Source organism: Drosophila busckii, chromosome 2R (assembly GCF_011750605.1).
Source record: "Drosophila busckii strain San Diego stock center, stock number 13000-0081.31 chromosome 2R, ASM1175060v1, whole genome shotgun sequence".
NCBI classification, from domain to species: Eukaryota; Metazoa; Arthropoda; class Insecta; order Diptera; family Drosophilidae; genus Drosophila; species Drosophila busckii.
In genome coordinates this window covers 13,854,515-13,873,551 of record NC_046605.1, presented here as the reverse complement: position 1 = coordinate 13,873,551, position 19,037 = coordinate 13,854,515, and the positions used below count along the sequence as shown (strand labels likewise).

At 37.2% G+C, this 19,037-nt stretch overlaps 1 protein-coding gene across 3 annotated transcripts in view; it reads right to left on the bottom strand.

Moving 5' to 3' along the window:
* LOC108597323 (cilia- and flagella-associated protein 91) overlaps window positions 1–13,352 on the bottom strand; it is a 34,782-nt gene extending 21,430 nt beyond the window's left edge. Inside the window, exons 1-2 of one of the 3 annotated variants that reach the window (XM_017983813.2) lie at window positions 12,861–13,352; window positions 5,605–5,754 (exon numbers count right to left, since the gene is read on the bottom strand). In XM_017983813.2, the coding sequence (XP_017839302.1) occupies window positions 5,630–5,754; window positions 12,861–13,158 (423 nt within the window). In that variant the 5' untranslated portion in view covers window positions 13,159–13,352 and the 3' untranslated portion in view covers window positions 5,605–5,629. Of the gene's footprint in view, window positions 1–4,603; window positions 4,753–5,604; window positions 5,755–12,860 lie in introns of those variants that run through there. The other 2 variants (XM_017983812.1, XM_017983814.1) reach the window with 2 other exon arrangements.
* Between the last annotated feature and the right edge of the window lie 5,685 nt (window positions 13,353–19,037).

Genomic DNA, 19,037 nt, shown 5'->3' with positions numbered 1-19,037 from the left:
CAATTGATTTTGGGCTTAACTAAAGCTTTTAACCTTTGCCCAAGTTTGCAGCAACAATAGCGCTAATTGAAGCGTCAGATCAATTTCAAATTTGTTTTCAATTTCCTGCCTGGCTGCATTAATAAGTTCCCCTTGTCAATAGTCTTGGCTAAATTCGGCCGCACTTATGTTAATAAACGTCAATGCGTAGCCAAAAATAAATCAGTTTATACAGCCACAGGAAATTACATTTAGCCACTGCTATTGTTATATATTCGTGTGGCGTATACTTAATATTGGTCAGCCCATGCATATAAATCTTTTGTGGCAGCGTCAAAGCCCCCAACCCTGTTAGTGTTATTAAATATTAAGGTAATTTGTAGACATGCCCGCCCTAATGTGGGTCGTGTATTTACGAGCTGAAGCTTTTGCTGGTCAGAAATAATTCAGAGAAAGCGACTACGCACAAGCATTTGTGTAATTTATTGTGCTCGTGTTTCAATATTTAATTGAATTCACTGTCACAAGCACAGCACAGCACACAGCATAGATAAATGCCAGTGTGACCTTAAATTGTTGGCCACTTACAGTTTGAATAATTTCAGACTTGGGTTTATTAATAGCCATGACTAATTCGATAGATTTAATAAATTGTTACTAAAGCTTTAGATTTGCTGCTGGCCATGCTGTGTGTTGATTGTGTGTTGATTGCAAGTTTACTTTGCTGCTTTGACCTTTCACAAATTTCGCTTGCACGCCCCAGTCAAACAGTCAACTTACTTAGGCACTTTGATAGTCTAAACCAAGCGCGCTCGCTGCCATTGACGCTGACGCTGACAAGGCCAAGTGGCAGCTTGGGCCCACAGGCTATATGCAGAGCTAACTGTAAGTAGTGCTAAGCATTAGATATGCAAAGTCAAAACACACCTCGCACACAGGGGCAGCTAACATGACGTATGAGTGATGTGACAAAGTGCACAAAACCAGCAGCAGCAGCAGCAAAAAAGTGGGCAGCAGCTACTGTTTGCTCCACCATTAATTATGTGGCATGTTATTATGTGTGTTTGAAAAATGAGGCGACTTAGACGCTGGCACTAGCATTTTGACAATTTGTAAAATGATTTGACAGACTTTGCTGCTGTCATGCGCTTTGTTCAGCTTATTGATTGCCTTGTTTGTAAATTGCTCGTATCAATGTCAGACAAATCGTGCCAGATATGTGGCTATATTTGCCCACCAAATGTGTATGCAATGCATTTTCTGCTGTCGTTGTATATTTCAAATTGAATTATAACTAACTGAGTACGCAGCAGTAAAACCCAAAAAGGGAGCGAGTGCGAGTTTTGCAAACAAAACAGACGTGAGCAAACACGAAGCCAATTTATTGTGTACAAAAACAAAAAAGAAAACATGCACACACACACACACACACACATGCTATTAGATAGTCATCGCCAATTGGATAGTCTGACAGTACAGCAGTACAATGTGGCTCTGTGTTTTTGGCTTTTTGTCAGCCTGAATGATTTCTATTGTGGAATTGATAACTTTCTATATGTATTTATATTTGTTTTTTGTATGCATGTGTATTGCGTGTGTGTGTGTGTCTATATTTGTGCACAGTCTGTTAAAAATGCCTGCGGCTTTAGCATTGACTTTGTCAGCATTGTGACAGTCACGGGATTATAACAAATTAAAGTCATGTTGTGGCTTCAGAGAGCCCAAAAGCAAATCTTTGACAAGCCATGTGCTTTTAACTTGCCAAATAAATATTATGCGACATATGAATGTTTAGGTGCGTGTATATGTGTGTGGGCAGATTACTTATCTAAGTAAGCATGGGCGTTGCCAGCTAGGGGCAGCTACGCCCAGCTAGATGTTGAAAATGAAAGTTCAAGTTCTAGAAAATCATTATAAATGCTCAGTTATAATAAATTAATCTTCATAAAGTATTTTTGAACTGCTGTCTGTTAATATTTTATGCCTTTTTACTTTGCTTGATTGAATTGAGGCGAATTTCAAACTTAGCCAAATGTCATTTGAGTCGTAGGCGAATTCCCTGCTCAGACTACGCCCATGCATCTCAAGCTAAGCTATGGCTCTGTCAACTTTTAAAGTCAACAAATGTAAGCTAGAGCGATTTCTTGTCGAAATTTGAGCACATTTTCCAATATCAAAAACAAATAATTTTTGCCATAAATCAACACGCGCTGCGTTGTAAGAAAATTCTCATTTTATATGTTTATGCCAACAAATGTTTGCAAAACTTTAATTGCAGTCAACTTGTGTTGTGGCAATTAGAGCTTTCAACTAAATATAAAATTTATGAGTAAACTTTAGACCAACTGTGGCAACCGAGCAGATTGCGCATACGTAGACAGTTACGCTATTTTAACTGCTCACTTGGCGTATACACATTAAGCACTCAAAGCTACTGCAGTAACTATATAATATATATGTGTATGTATATATGTCAACGCCCACTTGCCACTTGCCACTAATTCGTGCAAGCAGCTGCTGCAAAACTCACGCGTAACTCGTAACAAAAGCAATTTTAAAGCGCGTACTATAAATAAAGTTTACTGGGCACTGTGCCCAGCTCACGTATCACGCATAACTTTTGAAGGTGTTGGCCGAAAATATGCATCAATTTCAAAATTTATTTTGTGGTTTCACACACATTAATTTAATGCATGCTTAATTCTGTGCAAATGTAATTTATTTTAATATTTGCAAAATTATGCGCCAACTTGTAGTTTGCGTTATGATTGATTGGCTAACGCATAAGGGAAATGTTTTCATACTTTTCATTCAACTTCAGTTTTTTTTCGCTCTCTCTCTCGCTCTGTTAGTTGTTTGTTTTTTTTTTTTTGTGGGCATATTTGCTTTGAGCCGCAACGCACGTAAAACAAGTCATAAAAATATTTTAGCAAAAGCAAAAAAAAATACATAAACATAACAACAAAAGCGTTGTAGGTCATGTGTCATACTCAGCGTGCTCAGTTCCGTTTTTGACTGCACGTTGCTTATTTGTTTGCACTTTGAGCGCTGAAGGCAAAGGTTTTTTTTTTTATTTTTTTCTCTTTGTTTTTTGGTGCGCGCTGAACAAAAACTTTAGCAACAATTTATAACAAACATTTTTTGGCAGCCAGCAGCGAAAATTTAATATTTATGCTTATGCTTTACGCTACTTTGTAGTACGGTGTAGATGGCATATTTAAGTGGGTGTGCAGAATCTTTGGAATTTGAAGCTCTCAATGGCAAGTGGAAGCAGCTGCAAATGCTTGAAATATCCTGCGCTTGATGCTTGTAAAATTTATGATTATCTTATGCAAAATCGACACTTGGGGCATTAACATATTTATTTAAATAAAATTTCAGCTAAATGTATGAATTACATGAAACGACAATCCTCTAATATTAGAAAGTTTTAGCGAAATAAAAGCGTACATATTATTTATAATTTGAAGTGACTTTTAAGTGTAAATAAAAATAGCAGAGAAATGTGTAAAAATAAAATATTTAAGAAATTCAAATATACTTTAAAAATCAAAGTAAAAAGTATAATATATATATAATATAATAATAATCAATAATATATATAGAATAAATGAAACCCCAAATTCAAGCAACTCCCAAATATTGAATTTAAAGAAGAAGTAAATAAGTTTAGGAACAAAAATGAAATAATACATAAATGAAATTCTTTTAAGATCAAAGTAAAATTTAGCTTTAAATTTATTTTTCCCAAATAAATCTGCACCCAATTAACCAAGTTATGAAAGATCACAGGCAAATATATATATTAAGATTTATAAAGCCTTCAACGTTGAAGGGATTTATGTTAAGCACCGATTTATGCAACCCCAAACAGACTTAACCCTTTATTTTTTTTATCAACAAGCAACAGCGAGAGCTGCCTCCTGTGTCAGGCCCAAAGCCTGGGCTCTCATTTTAATGCCACTTAATTAAACTACGCGATTCAGCAAAAAAGGGTCGATGAGCCGCCACACAGAGCTCAAATTACAGCACGAAAAATGTCAACACTCAATCATTGCAAGAGGAAGCATAAAATGTACTGCGAATACGAAATGGGGTCATAGGCCAGATTTTTTTCTTTGCTTGTTGTTTGCTCCGTATAAACATAATAATTGAGAATGTGTATCGATATATGAAATTAGTCTGCGCGAGTCTGTTGACGGTCAGAAGCGCCATTTTTAAAAGTAGATTGAGATGCAAATGGAGGCGATAAAGCAAACAAGCGGACAAAGCAAATAAAGCCACGGACCGCTGGCACTTCAAAGCAGAAGCAATAGCAACAACAACTAAAACTACACACACACACACAGAGAGAGACAACGATTGGCATAGCCAAGCGGAAAAATATATAGCAAAGGGGCGCAAGAAAACAGATTTTATGTTATTTTTATGCTGAGGCAATAAGCACAGCAAGGACAAGCGCGCTCTGTGGCGCGTTTGCTTGTTATTTATTTATGCAGGGCGGGGGCAGGCACAGTAACAACAGCTAGAATATTTCAATTGGGCTCAGTTTTATAATATGCAATAAAAGAATAAGAAAATGCCACAACATGTGTGTGGTGGTTGCACTTAAATTGACTCATACCTGGGGGGCGCTCCAATTGGCTGCAGCACAAATGTAGGCAACACTTTTTTATACTGTTTAAAATTCAAAACTGGCTTAAGTCGCGCGCACTTTCGGTTTCACTTGCAGCAGATAGGACCTATCAAACCGAACGCTTTGCTTGATTTGCTAAACTGGCCTCGTTTGTGGTCTGAGCTGTGCTACGAAACTGTTAACGATACTGCGCTGTTAAGGCGCTGTTAACGCGCGGAACACAATGGGATTGGCACAGCTCGCAGCGTAAGTAGGTCTAAGCGAAACGAGTGGCACCTAACCCTAGGCAATGCGACTCAAGTTATGCAATGAAAGCAGCTCAAGCAGAGCTTTGGCGCCAGCAGAGCTTTTGCTGTTGTTTCAATGCCAAACGTAACCAGTATTTCGAATTGAGTAAAAGATGCAGCTGCCTGTGAGCAGCAATAGAGAAAAGTGTGTCAAGCGCATATTTACCTGCAATTAAATAAGCAAACATAAAGTTAGTTGGCAAATTATAATTAATAATAAACTTTAAATTTGCAACACACTCAGCTAGCAACACATATAAAAATGTTAGTAAACAGGATAGTAAAAGCTCAAAAGCTTAACACGCGAGCTTTTTAGAGAGCGTTGCCAGCATTGCACAAAAAAGTTTGGCAAAGCTCAACGTAGATTTGAAAGTCAACTTACTCAAAAACTAATTAAAAACATGCCAATTTTTATTTAACAAGTGTCTACTACAAAGCAAGTAATAAAACGTGCATAAACTTTTAGCTAGACTACAGTAATTCAACAATAGTATTGTTAGTACGCAACAACAACAAATACAACAAACACACACACACACACAGACTTACAGACGAACTAACACGTGCTGGCTAAGCCGTAACAATTACAAGTTAAGCCAAGTCAACAACAAAGCTTGGCTTGGCTCAAAATAAAAAAACACACACCAGTTGTTGTTGTTGTTGCTATTGTTGTTGATGTTGTTGTTGTTATTGTTGGTATTGTTGTTGTGGTTTGTTGTGGTGCTGGCTAAAACGAATTAACATCGAATTTAAAATCGAGATCCAAATTTTTCAACGGATTTCGATGTATTTTCTTGCTGCCATGATGATGATGGTGATGTGGTATAAGTATCTCCACTTCCGGTTCTTCATCTGCAGTCAATTTTCATACATTTTAGTTTGTGTTTTTACGTATTTGTTTGTGTGTGTGTATCGTGTAAAGCACAAAAAGAAAAAGAAATTCTGTTTATAAAGCGCAACAAGAGCAAAGCGTAAGACATTGTGAAAATTAATGTGAAAGCAAAGTGAGAGTCAAGTTCAGCGCACACCACGAGACACTCACACGGCGTATGCGTAACATTTTGTAGCATATGTCAGTCAATTTCCTGCCAACACGCAGCTGCTTGATTAGCATTAATGACAGCGACTTCAATTTATAGCATGTGACAATGACATGCAGCGCACGCATAATTTCCGCACATTCTCGCCTTAAACATATAAAGAGCTCAAGCAAGTCGTTGCCACAGACAAAAGCCTCAAGCTATGGGCGCTACTTGAGTGTGTTTTCATAGTTACGACAAAAGTTTTTTAAGAGCAAAGCAATAAAATGCCAACAACTCAGCCTAATGCTGAGTGCGCGCCACTCAACAAAAAGTTGCACAATAGTCTCGCTCCCGAGTTATGATAGTTGCTTGAGCACAAAATTCTGCAAATACATTTGATAGAGTTGAGCAGCTGCAATTCAAGCTCAATTATTCAACAGTCGCTTGTCTTGGGAGCTGAGCTTATAAATATATCAAGCTCATTGGTATGCAAGTTCAATGCATAAACATCAGAAACTTGTTAGCGCTGTGGGGCGCCGCCGCCACATAATGAACTCAAGCTGCAAATGACACAGAGAGAGTGAGTGAGAGAGAGAGAGAGAGAGAGAGAGAGAGAGAGAGAGATGGCAAACTCTGCTCAAAGTTAGACGCCTGTCAGACGTCTGCGACGTTTGCCTGCCTCAACTTGTTTGCCTAGGCAATTGGGCCGGAACGAGTTGCCGCCTCGCTGGCTAAACTTTTAATCAGCCTACGTTAGAAAGAAAGCAACAGCAGCAACTACAACAAGCAAAACATTGCCCTGGCAACAACAAAAAAACATAATCAAGTTAATTGCATAAAGAATGTTGGGCAAGCTGAAAGTCAAAACAAGGCTTCAATAGCAAGTGGCGCCAATTTTATTGTATAGCACTTACGTATGTATGTGTGTGGTGTGTGTGTGTGTGTGCTGTTGTTGTAATACAATCAATTTCCGCTTTTGTTTGTCAAGAAAAGTTGCCAAAACTGTTGTGTTGTGTTGTGTGTTTTGGGCTGCTGTATAGCAATTTATATTGTTTTGTTTTGCTTTTTATACATTTACTAAGTTTTTGCTTTTTATGAAGCGGAAGCAACAGCTCAGCTGTCAATGCTGTTTAACATGACGTATACGTAATATGTGTGGCAGCTAACGTTATTTATTGATTGGCTGCTTATGACATTAAGCAGACAGTTTTTAATTAAATTTTGAAGCTCAGCAGGACAAATTAAATTCACTTTATTTTTGTGCATGGTGTGTGCAGTCAAGAGATAAAGGCTTTTAATCAATTCCCAAACGCTGCGCCACGCTACACAAATATTTGAATAGAAAACTGTTATTTCAGCTAAATTCACAATAGAGAAATTGTGCACTTCCACTTGAATGGAAATTTTCACTACACTACAATGCAAACAAACAGTTTGAAAGCAAAGCACAAATAAACAGCTGCAATTATTTAGCGCTGGCAAAGCAATAACAATGCGACATTAGTTTAATATAGTAGCCATAACAAATGTCTGTTAGATAACATAAATAATGCTGTGGCATATCAATTGTGGCATAATAAATTCATAAAACGGCAGCGACAAGTGACAAATGTCAGACATATTTTGCAGCTATAGCTGCCATATCAATGTATAAGAAATATAAAGATATTTATCTGAGCTCAACGCATGTTGCTTGAATTTGTCAACTAGGCAAGTGGGAATAGCTGTGTGGAAAAAAAGCTAAAGCCGCAGAGTTCCGGCGCTGGAGACAGTCAATAAGCAAAGAGGCTAAGCAAATACGAGAGAGACAAGCGGATATGCTTACAGTGGTATAAGCAGCCAAAGTCAATTTATCATTTGCTGTTTGTTTTGTTAAAATGTGTCGCAAATAGCTTGGGCCAAGTCGCACTTAAAAGCGATTTACAGCCACGTGCGAATGCACATTAAATTGCTGTCCAGCCACACCCCAAGCACACAAACACACAAACAGACATGCTTATATATAAAGCTTAGATATATATATATATGTGCTATTATAACTAAAATATGCATAATTTGTGCGTGGCGCCAGTCAGTCAGACAGTTCAGACAGTCGGACAGACAGACAGTCAGACAAATGCCACAAATATCAAATAACATTCTGGCACGCATTTGTGGCATTTGTCCGGCACTTTAATGCTGCTCTGGTGTCCAATTTTTAGCTCAATATTTGTGTGGCTTTATGCATTTCTTACGTGTAAATATGCAGTCGTTAACTAAACTTTGTTCCACTCGCACTACTCTACCACTAAATGGATCTTTTTGGCAAACATTTTACACACACACAGAGACTTTCATCATATTAGCGCAAGGCCATTGAGTTCTATTTTTGTGTGCAGCTTTGGCAGGCAAATTAATATAAATGTCCACACTGGGCGTATACATAATATTTGTTATGGCGGCTCAACAGCAGCCAAAGCCAAAGCTCTTAAATTGCCATTTAAATGAGGGTGCAACCTTTTGGGTCAGCTCTGCGTACATTTATATGTGTAGCGTATTTAAGCTTCGGCTAAGCTCGTCACAACTCTTTGCGTAGCTACGTAGCGGCTGCTACTAAAAATTTATGGCTTTCAATTTGTGCGTCGTTGTTGAAAATGTTAAGCGTTTATTATTGTTGTATATTTTTTCGAATTCAACGGTAAATGGTGCCATTAGGACGCTGTAAATAGCTGTAAATTAAATTGCTTGTATTTTAAACTAGTTACAGTTAAGCATAAAACATTACAGCTGTTGAAAAAGTACAAGAAATTCGAGAATAAAATGTTTAAATATAAATATAAAGTAGTATATATAAAATAAATGATTTCAAGGTAACTTTAATGAGCTCACAAATTAATAGTTCAACCCTTGCATTAGGGAAAAGCTGCCTGGGGACCTTTTAATTTCAAAATTACGATTGTGCTTGTTTGCCCAAGATAATGTGCGCATTGCTTAATTAAATTCCTGCGCCGCTTTCAAGACTGAGTTTGTGGCTTATAAATATAAAATATTAAACTTTAAAGTCTGTGCAGCACTTAGAATGCATAAAAATCGATTTGGAAAACTTGTTGAGAAAACTGTATTTAGTTCTCCAGGCAACTTATGCCTAATCGCTCATTTTGTTCCACAGCTTATCATTCACTTTACTACCTTTCAACGCACATCAAAGTTAATTGTATGTTGAATGATGAGTGTCTCAACTAAATGACTTAAATAATTCAGTTCATTCCCACTGATTAAATTCGATGAGCTGTTTTTATGAGCGCAACGGCGCAACTCTAATAAGAAATAGTTGAGAGCTTGACCAACTGGCAATAGAATAATAAAAATCTACAAAATTACACACTACACACCTTGAAAACGTAATCTAGCTCTAATTGGCGTGCACGTTCACGCCGAGCAACAAAGCGAGCTGTGAACAAATAAAACACGTTGTGTGTTATATATATATATATGTATGTATAGCAACTGACAGGTTGAACAACATGGCCAATAGGCACACCTACAATGCCAAGAAGACGACGACTTGGCAAATGGTAATCATTAGTCAGACTATAAATCAAATGGCTGTCATAGGCAAGCAAAACGAGCTATTTACTCACAATTAGGCTAACATTAGCTGACGTTCGAGTTGTGTCCAGTCACAAGCCGCATAATTAACAAGTTGCCAAACACACACACACACACACACAAGCATAAGCAAGTGCTAAAAGAGCAAGCGGAAGCGGCAGCGGAAATGGGTGCGTCTGCACTAAACGTTTTAAAGGGGGGGCTGCCTTTGTTTGTGTGTGTGTGTGTGTTGGCTTTAATTGAAATCGCTTGTAGTTCAAAGCGTTGCATTTTTAATTAAAATTATGTAAATAAGCCAAGCATAATGCGCATACGCAGCGTATAAGCTGCTTGACTCAAATTGTTGCCTACTTCTAAGCGCTGGCAACTTTAATTGCTGAATATTTTCGCAAACAGTTTAATATGTTCAAAAACTTTTTTAAAGCGCATTTACAAGTCATGAAGACTTGGATGCTGCTTAAGGCTCTCAATTTATTCTATTGTTTGCAAATGTCTTAATTGCTCTTTCACTAACAACAACAACAGGCATCAGTAAGCTGCCAAGCTATTTGCATTCAAGTTAAGACCAAAAACCTACCCACTGAGACACTTTACAAGCGCTTAGCATACAACAAAGTGTGCGACAAGCATTTGGCTCATTTTATTTATTTTTAGGCACTTGCTTCAAGTCTAATTTTTAAGTCTGTGTGCAGATTTACGCATGAGTTGACAACTTTATAGCTAGCTAAGTAATTTACTTATGCAGCAGGCGCTGTGTCTGTGTCTGGGCACGCCTTGAGTCAGGTAATTATGCGAATAAGGAGTGGCTTGGTCTGGCCATAAAGATAAGCGCTGTCCAACTTAACGACTTGACATCAGCGTTTATTAATTAGTTGATAAATGCGCTAACTATGGCAAGCAGACAGGCAGTCTTGTCTGCTGCTGCTGCTGGCAGCGCATTTTATGCTGCTGCCTTCTTTTTTTTTGCTGTAATTTATTTTGATTTGCAGCCAAGCGCCGAAGCGCAAACAGACGCCGCACAAAGTGTTGAGCTTTGTGTGCTACGTGTTTATAATATAAAAAATTTTATGATTCTTGGCAGCGCTCTCATGCTTAGTGTTAGCCTTAGCTTGAGCTTTACAGTATTTTTATTTTTTATGATTTTTGCAGTGCGGCGTTCATAAAACTGCCAAATATTTATTAAATTTTCCGCTGTTGTTTTTGCACATAAAAAGTAAAGACAGGCGAATCTTTTATTGCCAAGTTTTGCGTTAACCAAAGCTCGAGCTTAAATTAAATTGCATGAAATAAAATTTATGTGCACATCAAAAGCTTTTAACAAAACACTAATTAGCGCAACGAAGCATATTTTTGGCTCAAAGTGTTTACTTTTCAATGGAAAACGCTTTAAATAGGGCGCGCGCAGTTGCAAATGTTGAACGGAATTAAAAGCAAACGACAACAACGCAACGCAAATTGCTAAGCAATAATCATAATTTGTGGTATTAGCAGCAGCAGCAGCAGAAAGAAGGAAACGGCAGCATTGTCGCTTTGTCCTCGTCCTGATAAAATGCGCGACTATAATTTTTGCCAACGCGTTGAAGCCAAGGGAATGTTGCTGTTACACCTGCCACATGGGAGAACACGTTCGTGTAATTTATGACTCATACACAGTCGCGAAATTTTATTTTTATTATTTGAGTTGGTTTCTTCTTTTTGGGCTCTTTGATGGTTTCATGCGAATTTCTAAATATAACAAAGTGCGCGCTTTGCATAGCGCGGAAAGAAGTTCAAGCAAATTTAAGGAGAAAGTTGCACAACAAAACGACGCATAAATAATAGTGATAAGGCTGCTGCTTTTGTTGTTGCTGCCAAACATAAAACAAAACCATTTATTAGCTCTCGCCTACCTCGCTGCCACTTCATAGCACACACACCTCATTACCTCAGTAAGATGCTTACGAGAGAAAAGACAATGAATTTCCTTAGTTTGCTCTCTTAAATGATTTATGTATATGTCCTGCGCTTGCAGCTATCATAAAAATATATATTTGCGCTACGCTACGCTTATTAGATAACATAAGCATAATAAACAGCATTGGCTCACAGTGCGGCTACTTAACGCAAGTTAAGTGCAGCACAAATTTGCCAAAGGGCAGCAACAATTTGCAGAGAAACCAACAAGTCGTAAGCATAAATGTGTAGCCGGTGAATTCTCGCTCTTATGTTGTACAGTGTAGCGTCGCATAAAGAAGTCATGAATTTTGGGATCGGAATATGTGAAACAATATATATTTGCGAGGCCATTAAACACGTTATTGGATTGGAAATGGCGACAGCAAACAGGCGGCTAAATTGCTACGCACTGTAAGTGCATACACTGAGCGAAAATGGCAAGAAATAATTATAAGTTCTATACATTTTTGTAAGCTCTAACAACTTGGAAGTAATAAATTTAAAAAATACTCGACTAGCTAAGAATTGTGACATATATGTCACATGATTATAATCAACACTATGATGTCAGTTTTCTATAAGTAATAATAGAGAATCAATAATGAATTAAAGTAATGAAAATAAATATGCCACTAATAATTTTAAGCTACTATGCAACACTCTTTCAGCTTTTGCTTACTTACATATTATGCTAATTCTTTTTATCAGTTGAGTCTAATGTAAGAGACTTAAGTTTAAGTTAAGAGTTCAAATTCAATTTACTTAGCGTGCAAATTATTATTTAATTGTGGCAACCAGTACTAAAATTTCTGAAGTGGAAATAGCATAAGTCATATGATTTTAGGTTTTCTAAACTTCAATTGCCACAGCTGCTTAAAATCAAATGTTGCTTTTGCTTATGGTTCTGAAAAAATTAATTGAATCTTAGTCGAAGCAGAAAACTGATACTGAAATTTTAGATTTTTAACAAAAGCACAAGCAAGGGCTAATTAAATGAAAGTTGTGTTCGTGTTTTAAACGTTGGGGGAGGAAACTCCCAAATTATTTCAACTGAATATATAGCAAAATATTCTGCCAACTACTCTGTTGTGCTCGCTATGGACTTAACGCTTGACAACCGATTTATATCAACTGGCTAGCAGCCTAAAAAATGTTTTATATTCTGGACTCACAATATTTCTCAGTGTAATCTGCCCAACTGATAAGCAGAAGTGCTATAAATAATAATGGAGCGCACACACACAAAAGAAAGTCACCCAAAACTCGCTCCCACACACATCGAAACACACACACACACACACACATACAGAGAGCGAGAAAGGCAATGATTGTATGTATTTGTTGGGGTCTGCTAAGTATATTTGTTATGTTATAATTGAAGCTGCGCGCTCTTGGAGCTGTTGGCGCTCTTACCTTCCTCTGCGCCATCATCGTTGAATTCGGTGATTTCCGCCTTATCGCATGCACGCTCCGCGACGCCATTTGTGGAGGCGGCGCTGAATGCCTTCGCCGCTGCCTTGGCATCACCATTGGATATAATTGAATTTGATTTGGTGTGATTTGTATGATTGTTCGAGGACTTAGCAGAGGCAGCGCCACCGCCACCATCGAGTTCCAATTGTGGTGCGCTGGGCTCGGGCTCGCCGTTGCTGACCGCATCGAGAGCGGCGCCATCCTTTGTCTTCAGCTCCTGACTGGTATTGCAGCCCATTGTGTGCTGATTTTTATTGTTGTTGCTATTGTTATTGTTGCTCCGCCTGAGGACTCTGTTGCTTGGTCTCTGTGCTTTGAGTTGGCCTAGGTAACCAGCTCCAGCACCAGCGTTTGACTGTTGTTTAATCAATTGCAGCAGCAACAACAACACTTACACACACTCGCACACACATACACACACACACACACAGTTACACGCGTCAACTTTTTTTTTGTTTTTGTGAACTTTATCAGTTCTGGTTTTTATGTTATTTGTTTGCTGTTTTGTTTGCACTTTGACTTTTAGCGAAACCTTTTTGCGTAAAAAATGCTGCTTACAAAATATTTACGTTTTTATGGCCGTTACAAAAGAACTACAAAAAGGTTCACAACCACAAAATTAGCAGTCAGCTTATAAAAATTTCGAAAGTACGCTCCTCCAACTAAGCGCTAGGCTGACTCGGCAGACTGACTGACTGACTGACACTGGCACAAGCTCAGGCACGACTGACATGGGACTAGCGAGGCGTTCACACTAAGACTGAGCTGACTGCGTTATCCTGCAGGAGCACAGGCTCAACAGGGAGCAGCGACGGCGACTGTGACTGCGACTGCGACGCCAGCGTCAGCCGGCAGCGTCAACAGCTTGCCAGAGCCCCAGAAATCGAGGCAACAAAAGAGCAAAGAGCGGCAGTTTCAGTGACAAAAGAGAGTAAGCGCGCACTCATAGCGTTTGCTGCACAGTGGTGCAAGAGCAGCTTAAGAGCTGTTGATATATACAACAATTAAAGACAGAATAAATATGATTAAATATAAGTTATTATTTGAATTCTTTTTAAATAAATTGAATTGTAAAATAAAATAAATTAAAATTACGTCTAACTTAAATATTTAACTATAGCAACAAACTGCTTATGTTTGTAGTGTATATGTTTATATATTTATTTATATTAATTTTTACAAAATTAATCTATCTATTTACATGCATTAAACTGTGCTTCAATGAACTTTGAGAAATTCTATTTCTATTTTATTGTTGTTAATGTTTGTTTTAGATATTTGAATCTTTCTTATAAGTAAATATCTAGTGGTATATGTAGGTGTAGTTTTTATTTATTTTATTATTATTATGTACAGCTAGACTATAATTAAAATTAACATCTAGCTTATGTTTTGTATAGCGACTGGCAGCTGGGGCCTTTGGCTATGTTGTTAAGTGTTGGTTAGTTATGCTATATAGTATTATTCTTAATTATAACAAATGTTTTATAGTTTTGTTATTAAGTCTGTGTATAGTGTTCGATGTGTTAGATGTTATAAAAAATGTTTGCTTCTTTTAGGAATCTTATAATTATAACTAGATTATTGTTCATTGGGTGTAGTTTTTATTTTGCAGCTTGTACAGGTTTGATGATGGAGTCTTAGTCTGATTATTTTTAAATAAATAAATTATTATTAATTACAAGTTGTTGACGATTTAATATTACTTCTAAAGTGGACGGTCTAACTAAATATTTACATTACTTTATACAAAATTGTTCTATTCGCATGTAATTCAAAGAGCTTTGAGAATCTCTATGGGTATATGTACATATATAGTTGAACACAATTATTTTCGTTATTGTTTTTTTTATGTATTTAAATATTTCTTTATTATAAGGTAACAATGTATTAATATATATAGAAGCGCAAGTTTTATTTAATGATAAATTTACATTTTACTTTGTATGGCAAATAATAATAGTTAGTAACAAATATTTTTTGTTTGCAGTTTTTATATAATATAAAAATGTATGTTTAATTCTAAAAATAAAATTCTATAACAGCACACAAAAATGTATCTATTTTTTTTTAATTTTACTATTTAAACTCTTTTCTTAACTTAAAACTCATAACTATTATTGACAGACTTTGCTTCAGTGTGCGCAGAGCAAAGAGAGCCACAACAGCTGCTCGCTGTTCGGCTGGCGTCGTTCGGCTGCCGCCATTGCCTGTTCGCAAATAAACAAAACGACAGGCAAAGCCGACAAGCGACAGGAGTGTGTGAGCTACAGCAGCAGCAGCAACAACAAGAGCAGCAGCCGTTGCTAAGGCAATGGCATCATCATCATTCAACGCTTTTGCACACGCACCAACTTTAACAAAAAAAAGAATCACACACACACACATGCATATCAAATAAATATATGTATGTATGTATGTCTGTGTGTGTGTGTGTGTTTGTACCTTTTGCGTGCGTCCAGCCGTAAACAGCTACAGCCAAAGCAGAGAGTAATGTAAAGAAGAAAATAAACATTTTCAGCTATAAAAATATCAATGAAAAGTTTGTTCTACAATTTTAGCTTTTTTAGCTGCCGCATCAAGCTAACTAGTTTTTTTTTCTCCTCTTGTGTTCTGCTTCTCATTACTCTCTACGCTTTTTGCCACAATGTGGCTGCTCTTGCTACTTTTGCACAAATTTGTATTTTTTTTTTTTTGATTCTCTGCTGGCTTTTTGTATTTTCAGCTGGCTTTTGTGAATGTTTTGTCTGCGTTGCCTTTTGGGACTTCCTTGTGTGTGTGTGTACATTGTATATTAGTGTGTGTGTGTGTGTGTGACTCGCTCACAAATGAATTGGGCTGCTTTTATTGTATTTTCTCCCCTACACGAAACACAGGGTGTCGTTAGCATAAATTCAAATGGTCGTCTAGTTGCGAATACCTGCATACAAAATGCGATTGCACGCATATGTATGTAAATAGTTTTGGCGACAGTATGTGTGTGTGTGTGTGCCACACTTTGTGGCAGCTGTCGGCATAATCAAAATTTACTCATACATGCAAACATAAGTTGAAGCTACAAGCACAAAATTGAAATTGTGTTACGCTTTAAGCTGGCGCATCCTGTATACGCCTCTGACAGTCAAATATTTAGCAATTATAGAAAAATATAACGACAGCTTGCAGCATGTGCCAGACAGACAAAATAAACCAATAACTAAATGCACTTTGCCGTCAGTCAATTAAGGCAACCGAGATTGCAACCGAATGCGCTTTTGTTTCTCCAATAAAAGCAACAAAGAGTTTGCTTGTGCAACATAAAAACATTTAGTTTTGTTGCTGAGAAAGCTTTAAAAATTTACAAGTTGCATAAAAGCCAATTGAAGCAAAGCACATTGATTGCAGTGCTCTCTTATCTTAAGTTGTGGTTTGGCTATTGGAAGTGTTTACTGGGTTAAGCTGACTACAAAATACGCTTTGTTTTAAAAGGGTTATTATAGTAGAAATGATCCCCATACTATCGGTAGTATTTGCATGCTTATTTTATCTGTAAGGTCCTTGATAACATACGCAGCAAAAAGAAAAATTTAGCTAATATTGAAGTAGAGTTTATTAAATAAGTTTATTTGTTACTTTTTCTCACAAGCATTTCTGCTGGTATGAAAAGAAAGTAAAGGTTATAAATCCTAATCAATATTTCTAGAATTTTGTATAATATACGCTTTGTTTGCAAAAGTAAATTAACTCTTGGACTAGCGGTAGCATTTTCATTGATTTTAGCGGTAGAGTCCTTAACCTAAGAGGTTTGAAAATAAAAATTTAAGTAGTATTGAATTAGAATTGATTTTATATAATAAGCTTATTTTTATTAAAATAATTTCAACTGCTGATGTGTTGTTTTTTTTACTCACAAGCATTTCCGCTGATATAAAAAGAAAGTAGAGGCTATAAATCCTAATGCATATTCCTTGAATTATTCTTGAAAGACGCACAAGCTTAAGAAATAATAGTTAAGTTCAGTGCGAACTAAGAGTTATATTCATTTAAAACTCGTATTGGTCCCCAGAGTCCCCTTAACGCTTATGGAAGCATAAAATTTTCATTTATATAAACTTAAAAAAAAATATGTTCAGCTTGAACTAAGCAAACAAATCTTTTTAGACTCGCAAACTTCTTTTCGTTTGCATATCATTTATTTTGATAACTTTTGTTATTTTTTCGATTTGTATCCCTCATCAAAACTACTGCAAGGATTACAGGATATCAATACCAGTGTGGGTAGAGCTTAGGGAACTTAGCATGCCAGCAGCTGTCGCACTTACAACTGCAACTGAAAGCAGCCCCAAGGGACATGAAACCATTTCCAGCGTTCAGTGTTGCACGTAATGCGAAAATTTGTACAACTTTCGCCCCAAAAACTCGGCGCTCACTGTTGGAAAACAAAAGCTTGAGAAAACCACAAATAAACTAGACAACGTTGCGCTGCTCAAATGTCAAAGTCACCAGCCACAGTCACAGTCAGGACTTAAGATAACGCGGCCAAACATTGTTTGGGATGGGAGCGTGTGAAAGTGGCGAAAATTCCAAAATGCTGTGAGCGGGCGAGAGCTGGGCGAGCATGACAAATGCGCCGGCGACAGGCATGAACCCTTTTTTTTTTACTTGGTGCTTCTTGAGGTTGATAAAGTGACAGGCAACGGGGTTTTGAGCTTACACATAATTGGAGCGAGACTTCATGTTTGCGCATCATTTGCGCGCCGAAATGCAAAGTCATTATTTTGGCTATACAAAATAAGAGGATAAATAAAATAAAATAAAATCAAATATATACGCAAGACACAGAGCTGAGCCGCAGTCGATTTTTATAAATGCGCCAAGTCCAATTACGTATACGCCATGTGGCGGCAAAGCCGCACAGCCTATGAACAAAGCGGGCAAGCATTGTTGCTGTGTGTGTATGTGTGTGTGTGAATCCCTCGGGTACAGCTGCCAAGACTAAACTTTTCGCGTCCCTTTTGTCGCTAGTTCAATGGCGCGCAACAACTTTTAGTTGGTTGAGGCTTGAGGTTAGGGTGCAGACTGCCCAAAATTGACAACAGCCAGCAACAGAGCAAGAGCAGCAGCAACAGCAACAGCAAAAGCAGCAAAGTGTGTGTGTGTGTGTGTGTGTGTTTTAAAGCGCTTTGACTTTAGGCTAAATTTATGCGGCGCAAACAAAGCCAGAAAGTCGAGTTTGTGTGAACTTGGATTAAAAAATAAATTTGTTTTGTTTTGAAAACTTTAATCAAGCGGCGCGTTAGCTTAAAAAATCAACATTACATATATATTTGTATATTATGTCAGTTCATTACTCAAAGCAGCTGCTTTTATATATATTATGCAGACTTTACTCAATAAATCATGTGACATACCCATATAACTCTTCATAGAATTTCTCACATTTTCGCCTTTGGCTCTCTTTTTATATATATTTTAGGCTAGCCGACTACACAATAAAGTGCTTTAGTATAATTAAATAAGCGTTGACATGATATATGCAAGCAATTTAGCACAAAATAGCAAACATATATTAATCATACGCCCAGTGTGGACACACGCAAAAAATTAATGACTGGCATTATAAAATAATTAAGTAAAGTCAAGGCAGCGCCTGATTAGCCTAATTTACAAATAAAACTAAACATTTTTTAATTTAAGCTCTTAAATAAATACGCGCTGCCTTGTAAAGTTTTTTTTATACGGTTGTGTGTATTGCTCGCTTAGCTGTTTGCCTCGTGTGGGTCTTTGTAATTTTCTGGTTATTAGCTTAATTTGAGCCACAGCCAGACACACACACACACACATATGTTGATATAACTGCTCTGAGCACACACGTGTGTGCTGCTGGTCGTTGTAATTGTTAATTAAAAGCGCGCTACGGTCACGAAGTGTTTACATGAATGGCGTTCTACAAAAAAGTAAAAACCCAAATGGTATTTGGGCCACGGACTGTTAAGGCCAAGTTAAAAGCTTACAACAGTTATTTTGTTTTATATAAATGGTGAGGAGTTGCGTTTAATGTGCGTCGTAAAATGCTGTACAAATTATATTTATGCTATTTCTAACAAGTTTAATGCGTGTGATTTACCAAATGGAAAT